This window comes from Toxotes jaculatrix, chromosome 3, assembly GCF_017976425.1.
Source record: "Toxotes jaculatrix isolate fToxJac2 chromosome 3, fToxJac2.pri, whole genome shotgun sequence".
NCBI classification, from domain to species: domain Eukaryota; kingdom Metazoa; phylum Chordata; class Actinopteri; family Toxotidae; genus Toxotes; species Toxotes jaculatrix.
In genome coordinates, this window is record NC_054396.1 from 26,342,208 (window position 1) to 26,358,702 (window position 16,495).

Genomic DNA, 16,495 nt, shown 5'->3' on the forward strand with positions numbered 1-16,495 from the left:
CAAGTCAGATTGGATTGTGAACTTTACAAACAGCACGTCTGACATTAATCTAGATTTAAAGAGCACAGAACTGGTTGGATTTACAAAAAAAAAAGTTTTAAATTTAACACTGTTGGATTTAGGCTGCTTTAAAGTCTGTCATGCAATGAAATTATAAAAGGCTATAAAGTTATACAGTTGGTCTTCTCTTTGGTTCAGAACACCTGCAGAACTTCTGGAGCTTTCACTCCATCTCCAGTTCATCATCTTAGGCTGTGACAGACTCATGTGGCGTGCTCGGCTTTATGGCTTATACATGAAGGGGTCCTTTAAAAGTTGTTTGATGGGTAAGGGAGGCTGTGGGGGGGAAGTGAGGAGGAGAGGATCGAAGCTTGGAAAAGTGATTTGAATTTGTTGTTTTTGGATTTAAAATATTTGAAGCGCAGAGAAGGACAGCTGATTTATCTCCTCAGGCAGTTAAACAGCCTTTATAGTGGACTTGTTGCCGAGAAGACACAATAAATCCTGCACACATCGTGGATTTACAGTTTTTACCAAAGATTTAAAAAAAAAAAAAAAGAGAGAGAAAGTGTCCAGCAGATTTTCACCTGAAAGAATTTGTAGAGGCCTTTCCTTAAAAAGAGGAAAAGGAGGTAAAGATGAGGCTGATGATACTTCATTTATCTTTGTGGGAGCACTGCATCATCACAGTAACACAGAATTAGATGAAAACGTAAAGCAGAATCTATAAACGGTAAGAAACAGTAGCTCAGTGAAAACATGGAAAGATAAGAGTGAAAGATGGAGATTACTTTTTCATGGACAGTTTTTTTTTCTTTCAAAGCATATAGGACATGATGATTTAGTGCTGAAATTTTTTGTGAATCAGTCGAGTCACAGTAAATTAATAGATTATAATTGATCACAATCATGGACTCTCATAATTAGCTGTTTGGCTATGTTGAAAATACAGTTTCACCAGGTCAAGTCAAAACTAGTTGCCTGCAAAGTCGAGTCAGTCGACCCTGATGTATCTCATGTCATTTTAAATATAGCTTAAAAAAATCAATGATGCAGGGAACCTCTACTATAACCATATACCATAAATTGACAAGGACTGAACTGAATAGTGACTGGCGATCCGTGGATTGATGGATACTGATTGTTTGTAATTTATTTTACACAAACTGTGTCATGCAGATTCAGGCAAAAGAAGACTGCATTTTTCTAACTGCCCTTTTTTGAGCATGTGGAATGGGACAGTCCTTGTTAAGCTAAGAATTGGGACTTAACGAACATGTCCTCTGCTTTAACATGTGAAGCATCCTCATATTATTCATCAGTTCATTATTCTGAGAAACTTCACTAGCTGAAAGACTCGTCTGTGGAGGACAGGAGGCTGGTAGGGAGAAGTCATGGGAGACAAAGTGGAAGATGGGAAAAGAGATGACATGACAAGACTAAAGTAGAAGATAAAGAAGAGCAAAATGAGTAAAAGCAGAGGGTGAGGAGAGGTAAAAGCCCTGAAGTTAGGACCATTTTCTGTGTGTGTGTGTCTGTGTGTGTCTGTGAGACGTGGCAGAACGAGGCCTGGCCAACCGGCAGATCTGTTCCATATGTTTCCTGGAGAAAGAGAGAGAGAGAGAGAGAGAGAGAGGCAGCTCCCCTCCACCCCACCCACAGCACGACGAGTCTTCATTTAAAAAGACAAACCAGTCGAGCAGCAAACCCTCCGCAGCACTACGTTACAGCACTGTGCTGCAACTCGGGCCTCATTTTCTGTGCACTGTAGATATCAGTTTCAGGTAAAGGTGGATATGATGAAGGTAGCTGGCAGGTGTTGGGTTTCTGGGAGTCTGCAGGGAGCTGGCTGCTGTTTGACAGGGGCCTCCCACAGAGACTGAGAGGGCAAAGAAAACACACGCAGCCTGTCACGTTTCCACATGGGTTTCATCACAGTCATCATTCCTGTGTGTGTGTGTGTGTGTGTTTCTGTGTCTGTGTGTGTGTGCGCGCTTCCCTGTTTGAATTGTTTCTGCCTCCGCGAGGCAAGAATGTGTTACCTTTTGTGTCCAGCATCAACTATCAGTAAATCCCAAACTATATTTTTGAGCAGCTTCCATAAAGACCTAGTATAATTTGCTGGAGAGCGGTTAAATTACAATGCCCTTTCTCTGTCTTTCACAACTGACAGCCCATTGTTTTACACAAGACTAATCTGTCACCAAGTCATGCCACACATGAAGAACCTGACAGTTTCAACAGAAACATCACATTAAGGAAACAGTGATATCTTGTGTAGCTCATAGTGACAAACACGCAGGGAATTATCACCAACTCTTTAGTTCTAACCGTGTGTAATCAATGGATGTGTAAAACAACTGTTTATCTAGCAAATATTAAGCAACACACTTTTAATATCAACTTTAAAAGGCGCTAATGCTTGAGCGTTACATTGACAGTTTGTCGGCCTTCCCCCAAATAGTCATAATATCAATCAATGCAGGTTTAAACATGGATAAACATTGGCTTCTCTAATAGCACAGCCTAAGCAAATTAGGAAATTGAATCAGAATGTAAATGAAACACAACTGTATCATAAATTAAACAAAATATCATTCATTCCTAAAAATGATGTTTCTGTCATTCTTCATTCGTTATTTTCCAACAAGTGGATGAAAAATAATAAAGATTAAACATAGTTCTTTGCAACTTACAGGGTTTAGTCTAAATATGACACTAAAAATCCAAACCCATTCATGTATCAGTAAAATTTCTACACTGTAGAAATTTACTCATTTTCCAGTGGAGAAGTAAAATATGCTGCCCCAACTGGTTTTTGTGTAGGTATCTGAGAAGATCTCCAGAATGTGGCCATGGGTGAGTTGTGTTTAACATCAGTTCACTTAAATTACGATTGAGAGCTCTGCAAAAGGCTTGTATCTGGACCTTGATTTGACAATTATTTATCCGAGAAAGTGCAATGGAATAGTTTGACATTTGAGAAAAATATTTTTATTTGCATTCTTGCTGTCTACCAGCACCTCTAAAGCTCATTAATCAACATGTTACTTCTTGTTTGTTTAATCCATACTAAAACCGAAGAGTATAGATGTATTTAGGTTGATTTTATTACCTTTGGACAGAGGCAGACTTGCTGTTTTCCCCCGTTTCCTGTCCTCATGTTAAGCTAAGCTAACGGCTGCTGGCTGTAGTTTCATATTGACATATTTAGGAGAGAGATCTTCTCATCTAACTCTTGGCAGGAAAGCAAATAAGCAAATTTCCAAAAATGTCAAACTTTTAAATTGGCAATTTAAAATTTTGTAAACTGGGACTGTTATTCAGCAGTTCTGGATCAGGGCTGTCTTCGACCCCGCCAGACACTTTAGTGGCTCCATCTTTTACAAATGCACCTTTTTTTTTTGACATTGTTGAAAGTTGCATCATTTATTGTAAATTTGAATAGAGACCTAAAAATTCCCTGATATATCAAATCTGCCAGGCTGCATTTTGGGAAACTGTGAATAAAATGGTGTGGAAAAACATAAAATCTTTGGCATGAATAGCCACTGAAAGTAGTTTATCGTATCGTATTAATCAAATGTTGTAGCAGGAGGCTCAAAATATGTTTGTTGTTAAAGGTTACTTTAAGGGATTATTTGAAATTTACAAGACCTCTCATCCTTGCACTATTTTCTAAATAAGTTTGGCTACTTGAGAGCTCCTTATTTTAGAGCTTGAGGCAATAGATCCTTTTTGCTGCAGAATAGAGGGACAATCTCCAGGAAAGCCACAGTTTCTCAGCACTACTGAACTGAAATCTGAACCAATAGTTTTCTGGTTCTTTATTTTCCTGGATCAGACTCCGGACCTCCACGGAGAGAACTGCCTGTAACTCTTTAGTGTGCACTGACATCTGCTGGTGGATAAAGGTAAACCTCAGCCTCGTACCAGCAGGGAAACCATCACTGGAGTGAGAGTGGAGAACTTATTTTTGTCAGGGCCTGAACTGATCACTTATTGTCACTTATTTTTGCTCACTAAAGGGGAGGTACTGGCAGAACCTAGAAAATCTAGAATTTCATACTAGAGGACACAAGGATTTGACAATAATAGCTGAAATAATAAAATCAAATGTGAACTTTCCAACTCAAAACTACTTACACTCTGACAAAAAGTGAAGACATAAATGGGGACATGTTCCAGGTTTATTTAAAGACATACTAAATAAATATAGCACCATCTCAGAGGAGAGAACATTGGAGGAAATAGGAAGATGTAAGGAAGATTCTCTCAGACATTTGTTGTTGGGAATTACATTTACCTGCAGATTATTTCAGCATCAGCTGTAGTTCTCTTTGGTTGCTATATGTTCTTAAAACAAAGTGACGTTTGGGGTAAAGTTTAGATTAGTTACAGATAATCCCCAGCCCTGCAGAGGACACGTTTAATCCGATCTAACATCGAGCTTTCAGCTTCTATATAAAGACAATACAGACATGCAGTGAAATAGTATAAAACATCCACATGAAGACAAATGTTGGACTTTAAAGTGACCTTTTGCACTTAATAATGCCAGCATCATTCACTGACTGTACAGGCTTCTGCTGGGAGGAAATTTTTTAGTTTCAGTGGTTTTTAGGCTGCAGTTCTGACCTGTAGTGATTCGTCTACAATAATTTCACTGTCTCAACTTAAGAAAAAAAAGGCATCAATATGATATATTAGGAAATTTAAAAAAAAAAAGAGGGAAACAGTCTATTTTTTTGTTCATTGTTGTTTTGAAGTTAAAGTTAAGTGTGAAGTGAAAACAGCTTAAAGTTCTCTACTAAACTCTATCTTATAAAAAGGCTTAATTTTTAAACCGGAAAGGAAAGAACTAAAAAGAATTTATCTTTGTTAAAAAAGGCATCAGCATGTAATTCTGTTTAAGTCAAGTCATTGGGTGGTTTTACTCAAGAAGTGACCAGGGGGAGGCGCTGTATTCCTGGGAAAGTTCACACAGCAAAAGTTGAGGGACAAAAGGGGAGGATCACCTTAAAGACTGAACCTCACAAAGGTAGGCAGGTCTCTTTATATATTATAATTATAATTTCATTATAATACACAGCTGTTCATGTTATTACATCCACCTCCGTGCATACTGACTGGAGCTGATGAATCTTTCTCATATTTTTAGCTCATGATTAAATATTCGTTATCAACACCAACATTCAGACTACAGTTTTTGTTTCTCCCCCCCTAGCTGATAACCTTTGTGTGTAAATTGTTCCAGCATTCAACAACATGTACTACAGGTTCTGGCATACGTCAACATAATGACATTTTCTCTCATTTCCTGAACAGCTAACACTTAAGAATTGGAGTTTCATCTTTCTTTTTTTTTTTTTTTTTTTAATTTATCTGAATTTTTATTTCCAGCTCGTTCTTAATGGTCTTGCAAGGATATTGGCAGTTCTCCATTTTTGAGCTATCTGGAACGCCTCGTTTTCACTCCCTACTTCTTTCTGAAGTTTCCGAGCTGAACGCCCCTCCGTCCAGTCACACAGCGGAAGGTGGCCGGCTGGATGTCCCAGTATTTAACAGGGTTGGCAAACAGACTGATGCCTGTGTACAGGTTCTTCTTGACATTGGACCTGATGGGACAGAAGTCGTTGACTCCCACACTGCTGATTTTGTTGCCATGGAGGTAAATCACCTGAACAGACAGAGAGCATTTGTTTTTTATTAGTTATTTTTCTGCTGCTTTTCAGCTACTTTGGAAACTCAAAATCACAACCCCCAGGAAAGAGACTGGAATGGTCTGAGTTACAAGTTGGAAAGTCGGGCATCATTTTAAAGCTCCAGGTTGCTGAGTTGAAGAAAACTAATGTATCTGAGATGAATGTTGGAACAGCTAACAACTGTACTGTTTCTCTTTGTTTCTCTTCAGTTGCAAGAAGATTTTATTGTGCTCTCCTTTCTTCAACATCTACTTAGGATGCATAATGAGATTTGTTTGCTGTCTTACCCAACCCTTCTGCCCTAATTGAAAACATTTGTATAGTATCTTGAGTTCATCAGGTGGACTGGTGCAGCCTCAGCAGCAATGATGCTGAGTGTATCAGACTTTTGTGGTAGGAAGGGAGCTGAGCCTGAAGACAAACTTCTCAATTTAGTTGATTTATATTCCTCTGCTCATCCATAATGATAAACTGGGTCTTGTAAATAATGACATAATGGATACAGGCAGCCCAAAGCATTTTTTCTTTGCAGGGTGTCTGGGCCCAGTTGTAGAAACAGGGAAGGGAGCTCATCTGGAAGGAGTTTGGAATAGAACAGCTGCTCCTTCACATTGAGAGGAATTTTGATTAAGATGACCCACTTGAGGTAGATCGGTCATGTGATCTGGATGCTTCCCTCTGGGGTTTTTTTGGGTGCCAACAACTAGGGGGAGACTGCAGGCAAACCCAGGACACACTTGAGGGATTACATATCCCATCTGGCATGCTAATACTTCAGGATCCCCTAGGAGGAGCTGGAGTACATGACCAGGGAGGAGGTAGTCTGGGCTACTTAACCTTACCTAAGCTGCTGCCATTGCAACTTTTGAAATATTAATCTCTGTGCATTAAGTACAGAGATAAATCCAGGATATGTTTAGCTTGAAATTCTAGGTTTTCTAGCTTAGAACAAAGACTGGGAGCAGAAGAAACCTGTCAACTTGGCTCAATCCAAAGTGAACGTCAACCTCCAAAGCTGTTTGATTTGTAGAAACGAAATGGTAAAAAGGAGTAGCATGAGTTTGCTAGGAGCAACTCTACCAACAACCTCTTTGTCCTCTTCTGTTAACGAAACCCAGCTGACTTTGTGAATAGGTCGGTCAGTTTTGCGACATGCACTTTAGTCTACAGCTGCCAGATTTGTTGCAGTGTCTGTAACTGTATCTCACCTGGAGGTAGCGCAGGGAGCTGAGACCCGGTGGGACCTTTTTCAGACGGTTGTTGTCCATGTGGATCTCACGGATGTTTGGGATGCTGACAAAACTGCCATTTTCTACAGACCTGATCTGGTTAAAGCCAAGTCCTAGTCTGCAAAGGTAGCAAAAGATAGTTGATGGGTGTCATGACGAGTGAAGATGCAGTAAGGAAAAATGGAGTGTTCACAAAGAGTCAGATTGATTTGAGCAGGGCCTGAGCAAAATTTGACTTATTGAGGAACCTCTTTAGAAATGCCAATTTCTCGGGTGAAATGTGGTGGTTTTCACCTCTGCAGGTTTTTATATCTGATGAAGTCTTCTACTTCCACCTTAGAGATCTTGTTGTAATCCAGACTTAGCTCTGTAATGGAGGGCGGGAGGTCTAGGAGATACAAAACACACCAAACCAGTGTAAAGAGTAGAGTAATCATTACTTTCTTTTGATACAGATTTGAGAACAAAACTGTGAAATAAAAACATCATGTTAACAGACATTAGCATTGTCTGTGCCTTATTTAGTTGTACAGTTGAAGTCCAGTGCAGTCAGAGAAGTAGGCGTGTGACTGGTGGAGGAAAAGTGAGCTGAGTGATGTTCTACCTTTTGGTATTGCAGTTAGTTTGGCCTCTGCCATTCCAATATACAGAGTTGACAAGCCGTTAAAAGCTCCAAACTCAATCCCCTTGTTGTCCAGAGGGTTGGCACCCAGCTCTGTTTGGACAAACACAAAGCATTTGATTTGATTATTAATGATCCATTATAATATCCTGGTTACAGCAGAGATCACACATGAAGTGAATTACTGTAGATGTGCTGTGAAGACATTTTTATCGCTTCCTCTTGTTGATCTGGTCGATTTTGTTGGTATGATTCTTTTATAAAACAATTCAGCAAGAATCCATCTTGAAAAAGTCTTGACAAAAGTCATCTGTACCATTAAAATCATCACTTTAATGGCACAGCGTCTCACTTTAACGCTTGTGAACAGGGTTTGCATCCTGAGTCTTAACATCAGTCTTCCACTTAACTGAGTACTTTGGGTTGCCTGAGTAGTTTGGGTTGCTTAAACTTAACCAAAGCTTAGCCATAGAGGTAGCAGGTAATTTTGGAAGGCAGTGACAAACAACCTATTTTGTGCTGTGGCTTTGAAGACTTGATGGTCCTAGACAAGTCTGCAGTTTACCAAACAAAATACCAAACTGAATTGTTTATTCATTATTTCCATGTGGTTAAAGCTTTGTTAAATCAGTAAAATTAACTGCTGCAGACTTGTCTTTGGCAAAGGACTGGAAACACCTGGCTTCACAGAACACTGATTATTCTCAATCAGATAAAGGGGCCTGAAACCAGGTCCTACCCAGCACATGGAGTTTCCTCAGGCCTTTAAATGCATCCTTCTGGATTCTGTTGATCTTGTTTTCATGGAAGCGGAGCTCGAAGACGTTTGGAGGCAGGTTGGCAGGGATCTCAGTCAGCAGGTTGTAGGAGAGGTACAGCAGCCTGAGATGGTCCATGTTTCTGAAGGCCCTGGGGTGAATCTTTGAGATCTTGTTGTTGATCAAAAACAGGCCCTGTTGTGTGAGAAAGGAATCAATAAATTCAGTGTTTTGCTGCATTTCCTACAGTTGGTGATGCTGATGTTAGGACATATAACTCAAGCAGAACAGCAGACATGCAGAGATGATCAAACATGATGATGATTTGTTTACAAAATCAAATACCTTGTCGTTCATGGCAAATGTTTATAGCTGCTGAAATGTGCTTAATGTAAACTTTGCTTCGAATATATTTGTTTCTTTTTATACTTGAATAATGAATCAGAGCTAAGATATGAGTAAAACTTGAATGAGCAGAATCAAAAATTGTTTTAATTTAAACAAAACTCAACCCTATGCAGATGTAGCTCAGCTTCCCCATTTAAAACTTGATGACAAACCACTGTATCAGTACAGAGCTGTGGCTGCAGGTTCTCACGGTTTGCTGCGATACAGATTCAGGCCTTGATGTGGTTTATTTCCAGCTGGGAAAACAACAGGTAGATCAAAGACAGACCTGCCCCCACTCCTCATCTGGGAGCTTCATACAAAGGAATTGTAATCTCATACAGCTGCAGGCTGCAGTTGAACTTATATATTAGTGAGCTGTTTCTTCTTGTCTGGTCACTTAAAGAACCTTAAGAGCTGCAAGGTGGTATTGTCATTCACTTGGATCTTGAATCTGAACGGACTCTCAAAGTTCTGAACCAAACTTAGACATCTTGTGGCTTTAGTAGGAAGTCATTGGTTTCATTTCAAAAGACCCACACCCATCCACTATTGTGGATAATGATGGGTTTCACTTGTATTAGTGTTGAGCAGAGAGGCTGTTCTCCATTGCTGGAGACAGAACATTAACAATAACACAAGGGAGAGTACTTTGAGTACTTTCTTGTTTTCACTTTTGTTGGTGGGCATGAAAATTTAGTCCAGTCAAGCAAAAATTGAGCTGAATGTGTGTCGTCTCAGTGAGTATCTGTAATTGACAAGATAAAGATTGGTGCTCCTAATTATCCCATAGGTTAGACTGCAAGGACGTGCAGACTGATAGAGTACCCTCAGCTTGAAAGTTCAGCGTTTCTCACAGCACGTCTGGTATGGTTCGGTGGTGCAGCTGCATGTCAGAGATGTAAGTGGAACGTATTTACTCATGTAGTCTGTTTTTATCAGATGAACTGATGTCATTCTTTGCTTCTCTAACTTCAGACATGCCTGATGTTCAGGTCTGTTTAATGTTAACAAGAAGGGGTTGTGGTGTTCATTATTATGTGCAAGGTAAACCAGCTCTGAAGGTTTATGGAAGGTCTCTTACATAAAGCTTGTGGAGGCCTTTCAAGTCATCCTCCTTGATCTCAGTGATATCATTGTTTTGGAGGTCTATCATCACAGTGTCTTCAGGAATCTTCTCAGGAACAGAGATCAGACCTGTTGGCAGAAACACAAATGTCTGATTAAAGACCAGATTTGAACCAAAAGTGATGAAAATCAGGGCTCACGCAACTGTGTGTTATGTAGAAAATACTGAGATATATGGGTGAACAAGTAATTGTGGTCTTTCTGGTTCCAACCCTGCCTTTCTCAAATAATAATGTATCTATGATTCGTCATCTTTTATTCAGGGGAACAGGATCATGTATATGATCATACTTGATGATTCAGCAACAAGGCCATGGGCCATGGTTGTCGATGCACTATACTGTAGTTTAAGAAAGTGTCTTTAAAAGAGTTTGGCAGGGATTAAAAGGGATATAATAATTCTTCAACTGTGGCAATAACCCCCAGACTTTTTTCATAGCTGCAGAAGGTGATATTATACTAAGGAGGGTTTGAGATTAAATATTGAGAGGCCCTGCCTGTGTTACACTTACAGTATGCAGGTACAATAAACACAGGCTGCGTAACAAAGTGTTGCCATTCAACAGAGGAAATAGTCCGGATGCCATGGTGTTCCAGTTGAGGGGTTGAATGCGGTAATATTGCTGCTTTTTTTCCCCCTGGGAAATAGGGAATAGACTGTGTAACCTAATACAACGACACACCATTATGTTTTTCCCTTCACATTGGTTTCACACCAAGAAAACGTCTTTGTGCATCGAAGTGCGTAATTCTACAAAGCAGCAATCTAGGATGCGGCCAACTACATCAAAAATGTTTTTCATCCCCATCCTGGAAATTTTTACCCAAATCAACATTGCTCCATTCTGTTCAGTGAAACTGTCAAAACGTGATATAAGTTGCGTAGCTATTAGCAATCATGCTGAAAATCGTCCCCACAAATCCACTGTTTCTTCCCATTTGAGTAACGTGCTAAAAACTGCAGTTTCTTCCATAGGAACTTAAGCCATAGGCTTAGGGCTGGGTGCCAAAGACAGGGCAGGGAAGTCTGAGCAAGTATTGTGAGTCAGATTAACACATGGATGCTCAGGATGTCCCACATTTTCATCTAGTTTCTATCTATCTAGTTTTTAACACACTGAGTTTCTACAGTTACGTGAATCCAGATGTGTTCTAACCCTGGTCGGAGCACTGTACCACTCTGGGTGTGCAATGGCAACCAGCTGGACAGTTCTCATCTTCATCATCGTAATCGTTGTCATCATCATCATCGTCATCGTCGTCATCATCCGAATCAGCCATCATGATGTCATAGTTTCTCATGAAGTCCATAACGTTGATGGGCTGGTAGGGTTTGGCGTTCCCTAACGCCAGCAGGCAAAGCAGGAGGAAGACCCTCATGGTTTTATTAGAAGGTCGGTCAGTGAAACAGCTGTAGGAAGAGACAGACATCCGGTCAGCTCTCAAACCAATAGACAGGACCAGACTCTGAAGTCATGGTGCTAAACTACAGGAATGTTTTTTTTTTTTTTTTTCCTGTGGTTTATAATAGAACAGAAATACAGAACCCTGTAGTTTATCTGAGCTCACACTGTTCACAACATTGACCCACTGTAATGGCATTCGCTGCTGAGCAATTTGTGATTCCAATTTCCGTGGCTGTAATGTCACAATGGCACTTTTTAGACATAGTGAAGTAAACTGTCACCTTTGACATGAAATCTCTGCATGGCTTTGAAATGCATAAATGACTCCTGTGTAGTGTTTTAAAAGAGAACAGGGAGGAATTTAACAGAATCTTTTTTTCATCGGTCTTTACCACGTCTTTGCTGAGTACGTTGTTTCAAAAGGTCTTCACAAATCCACATTTTCCAGCAATACGACAGGTACCAACCAAACCTGATTAGACTGAATTTAATTTGGTCCCAGCCAAACCTAGGTCCTGTTACTAGGAGCAGTGGAACTGTGAAGCCACCATTACTGTGTACTCGTCTTCGCATGTCCAGAGCACAAATCCACAGTGCCTTTTAAATGCAGCTTCTCATCAACATCTGCAACTGTATGTTTTAGAGCAGAGGCCCAACCTCGGGGAAGGACCCCCTGATGGGGTCACAAGAGAAACCTTTGTAATCACAAGAGAATTAGACTGGAAAGATGAAAAACAATGGTTCTGCTACACAGAAACATGTTCAAACTCAGAGTTTTCTTTAGTTGATGCTGTTACTTTAAATACCAGGTTAAATTTACCTTTGCTGACCCTGCACACGCTCAGATAGAGAAGAGCTTGTGCAGGAGAGGTAGGACGCTAAAAGCTTATACATTATTGGCAGCACCATTGAATTATGCAATCAGCCATGTAAACAGGAAGCCATTGTATCACAAGCTGAAATGTAACTGTATCTGAGTGTCAAACCTGTGTAAATGTTGATAAGACTTTGTTTTAAATATATATGCACACATGAAAATATGTGTGCTAACCTAACCACTGCTATTTGGTCACTCAGCCTAAAATTCCTAGTGTAATTTTTTGTAATTTGAGGAATTTGATTAAACAATTTTACGAGTGATGTGTGTCAGCCACACTCCATATTTTATTCTTCAGTATAAATGGTTCATATGCTGTACTGTGTGTAGCAAATATTCATACAGAGTTCCTGGAATGATCAGTTTCAGTAAGTGCTGTTCTTTTTTTTTTTTTTTTTTTTTTTTTTTTCTATCAGTGTTTCCATGAAGCTTTGAAAGCCTCTATTGGAGAGGAGTTCTTGGAGCCAACATAAATGTTTCGCCAGCTTTCACCTATTCACCATCTGTGGTGATTCATAAATGATTTATATGTCTGCCTGTATTACATATTCACACAGCCAGCGGAGAGAGGCTGAGATTGTCTGGTTGCGTGCCTCTGGTAATCTTGATGTATTCTGAGCCCTTCAGTTGAGCGCTAAGTCCACCCACAAGTATGTGGTGGTGGTCGAGCATCCTGCTGCGACAGCAAATACCGCTCAGCACAGACCCTTCCTCTGCACCCAGACTTTTATTCCACATGTGCACATTTAGGACAAAAGAGACTGTATTCTTGATGTGTGTTTTGCAGCTTTGCAGTAAGTTGGAGATAATTCTTCTATTGTTACATTTTCCTGTCACTGAATCAAACAAGCCTGAAAAACCATTACGTTTTACTCCACTCCAGTTAGACTGGTGCAGGTAAATTATACTCAGTTCTCCAGAGCTCTGCATTTCATAAAACATCTAAACCAGGGGGACGTTATCCCTCAATGATCCCTGCTGCCTCCATCAGGACTCACATACAGCATATCTCACTCCCATGTATGACCACAATGAGTAATTATTTTAAATATCAAATAATCTCAGTTTGTCTGTGTCTAACCAGCAGACAGACAAAACCCAAAGAGAATCAACTGTTGCTTTAGGAATAATCATTATATAGAATATAATAGACAATTAATTTGATAATCAATAATAAATTATCAAATTTACTGGTAGGTGATTTTATGGTGAACTACTTATCAATTAATAGTTTCAGTACTCAAAGCAGTGAAAGATCTGGAAATTTAAGGTGAGTCTGGTGGTTTAGCTCGTGTTTGTATTTTATTTTGTACTCTACGGAAAATTACTTAACATTTTTATCAAATGAGCTCAACTTAAATCACGACTCCAGGGGACTACCACGTAAATGACCGCAGCATTGAATCTAAAACCCAGCCACTGAACATCATCATTCATTGTTCCCTTCAGATTTTGCCCATTATCTAGTTCACTTAAAACATAAGCCATAAACTCATGAACATTCCTGTAGATTGATCTTGTTGAGCTCTAAAATCTGCATGCAGATCAAACTCACAGATATATCAGATACACCTAGGTCAGTTGGTGAAATTAAGATTTTCAGCCCACAATTTGCAGCCTAACGCTGTGGCTCCACTTAAACACCTCTACCACCTTTAAGGCGTCCAGCACAAGACTTGTAAACTTTCCCAAACATCTCAGAGATGCTGCATTCTTTGAAAATCCAACACGCCTGATCGACCATGTAAAAACCTTAAAAGGTTAAGTTGTTGTTTTGTTAATAAATCCAGGGTGTGTCCTACCTCAGCCGTCAGGTGTTTGTGTCCCGGTTTAAACCCCACGCAGTAAGGAGAGCAGCAGCAGGGTCCAGCTGGAAGGTTGAGAGTTGGATCCTCTGTCAATACATTCCCAGTGAACAGAGAACAGCATCACCCTCTCTCTAGAAAAAAAGAAAAAAAAAAACAGCCCCCAGAACACCCCCTCTGACGGAAAAACCTCTGCTGTTAGGGTGAGAGGTTCAGTTTCTGTAAAGAGCTCTTGACTCTCTCTGGTGATCACACCATCTGTACGTCTCAGGTCTAGATTTGAAAAGGCATTGTTGGGACTTTAGTCATGTGCTTTTCATCAGAGGCTTTGAAGTGATGCCAGGATAGTTAGCTTCAGACTCCTGAATGCTCAAGTCCTCATATAAAACAAACTGGTAGGTCTGTCGCCTCCCCCTCCCTTCACTGCTAGTTGCCATATTAAATATTTTACATCAACATGAATGGGTCCTACACTGAGGCCTGTTGGCACCGAGTTAAACAAGGAGAGTGGGACTGTACAGCTGCTGTGGCCGTGTTGGATTTCTCAATAGAGCATCAACAGTCAGGATGGAGGTGGGCTGGCATGGCCAGGGATTTTAGGATGATGCCATCTGTCGTTTCGTTTGAGGATTTCCTTCATCTGCCATGTTGATCCACAGTGTGTTAAGATAAATATCAGAAAAAGGAGGAGGATGTTTGAGATGTAGAGATGTTTGTCACCAGGTAGCAGAAGGTTGATTAACGGGATCCCATGGATCAAAGTCTCTTTATTATAAGCTTATCCACTCATCAACCACTGGAAAATAAGCAGCAGAATTAAATTATATATTTATATGCTCATGATGATTATTGATTAAGGCTCCAGCAGCAAAATAAGTTTTAAAATCCGTCACCGCCTGTGAGAGAACTGAGGACTTTGGTATCATTGTTCTCTGGATCTCATTCTCAGTTCATCATTTTTTTTTTACTGTTCCACTGTTCCTCAGCAGTGACGGCTCTGCCTTTGTAGACCAGGTGCCTAATACAGGGTCACTGAACACTTTGGATTTTTCTGTAATCCTTTTGTCATGACTGAATAAAGCCTTAAGGAAAACTTAACACTTACGCAACAAACACTTATGTCTGAATGACTAAAAGACATTACTTAGATAAATGAAGCCAAGTCAGGCTTTTTTTTGTCTTGTTTCAAGATACTCATGCTCATTTGTGGAAAATTCTTATGACTGAACTGGGAACAACTGGCATTATCTCACCCCAGAGGAAAATTTGTTGAATGACTTGTTAAGACAGATGAGCATTCAGCAGTAAGGTCACACTGATTTAAGGTGGTGCAGAGTTGCCGTCAGGGAGAACTGGTAGCTTTCCCTTTGTGTTATTATATATTTCCTCCTTAATTTTAAAGCAGAGACATGAGAGGCCAACAAGAAACAGGAAACGCTTTGCGACAGCTAAACAATGTTATTTATTTGGTGTTGGCCTCTGTGTGATATGCATCCTAAGCATGCACGACAGGAAAGCCTTAAGTTTTACATTTGAGGCAGAAATGAGAAATACCTCCCAGGAATGGAAAAGCTAACAGGAGCTTGCTCCCCCAGGGGTTCATGTGTTATACTATTCCTTTTTCCATTCAGTGCTGGTATTTTCTGCTGAGCTGAGCTGGAATGGCACTCTGAGGCAACTTATGGCAGAGCAAGACCGTCCAACTATGCCCTGGTTTGGCAGTCAGGCGAACCGAAGTGGGAGCGGGTCTGTGTTCTGGTTTCAGTGCATCTTCTCAGTGGGGAAATCATTCTTTCCAAACCATCAGAGATCTGGTTAAATGATCATCTCATCAACAAGGAGCCTGCTGAGCCCTTTCATGTTCAACATACTCTTTGAAGGAAATTCTTAAACTTCAAAGAATTAAAGCAAATGTCTCTTGTTTTTCTCACCAGTAGTTCCCAACACTCCCAGAAAACGTTAGTTTAAAGAAAAGTAGTAACACAATTGTAGCCCCCTCTTCTTCATATTCACTCTTCTTCACTTTTCCCTGTCCTCTCATCAGGTCAGCTGTTCCTCTTTGTCCTACCATAGGTTTATGGTACAGTTCTATTAATAAAGCTCTTGTTTTAAAACCACCTTACTTGTGAAAATTCATCATCAGAAATTTGTAAATAGGAATCTCCTGGTGTCTAGGGGTTTATAATGACGACCATGTACTCAAAGCGTCCCTGGTTTTAGTCTGGCAGGGGACCCAATCTCTCCTCTCCACTAATTTCCTGTCACCTCTAAACTGTCTGTGGTCAAATATTCAGTAGGCAAATATGCCTGAACAAAATATTTTTAAAAAGTGGAAACTGCTTTGTTCCTGGCGTCATTTTTCCTGTTCCCAAAGTCTGCACTAAGTGAGTTAAAAAAGAGTTTTTACGTAACTTCTCCCTCTGTCTGGAACCTTTTGCAACTCGATACGAATCTGCAGAAAGTGGTCACTTTCCAGTGCAAAATAAAGCACAGCTTGGTTAAAAGGCAAAAAGGCATCAACAGTTTATTATTAAGGAGCTGATCAAGGAGCCGGATCACCATGAAAGAATTTACTGTT

The 16,495-nt window shown here is 40.1% G+C and overlaps 2 protein-coding genes across 5 annotated transcripts in view; one reads left to right on the forward strand and one right to left on the reverse strand.

The window, feature by feature from the left end:
• The window catches only part of LOC121179067 (centromere protein P), a 77,017-nt gene that overhangs the window by 34,064 nt on the left and 26,458 nt on the right, over positions 1-16,495 (forward strand). For 2 of the 4 annotated variants that reach the window (XM_041033663.1, XM_041033664.1), the window contains exon 7: positions 2,827-2,859. The exons of the other annotated variants lie outside the window; for them this stretch is intronic. In XM_041033663.1, coding sequence (XP_040889597.1) covers positions 2,827-2,859 — 33 coding nt within the window. The remainder of the gene's footprint in view (positions 1-2,826; positions 2,860-16,495) is intronic. 4 annotated transcript variants of the gene reach the window in all.
• aspn (asporin (LRR class 1)) lies at positions 5,317-14,052 on the reverse strand. The gene is made up of 8 exons (XM_041033662.1): positions 13,915-14,052; positions 10,987-11,240; positions 9,786-9,898; positions 8,296-8,509; positions 7,539-7,649; positions 7,229-7,322; positions 6,914-7,052; positions 5,317-5,680 (listed from the first exon to the last, which is right to left on the reverse strand). Exons 2-8 carry the CDS (start codon positions 11,207-11,209, stop codon positions 5,480-5,482), a joined length of 1,095 nt encoding a protein of 364 aa, XP_040889596.1. The 5' UTR covers positions 11,210-11,240; positions 13,915-14,052; the 3' UTR covers positions 5,317-5,479.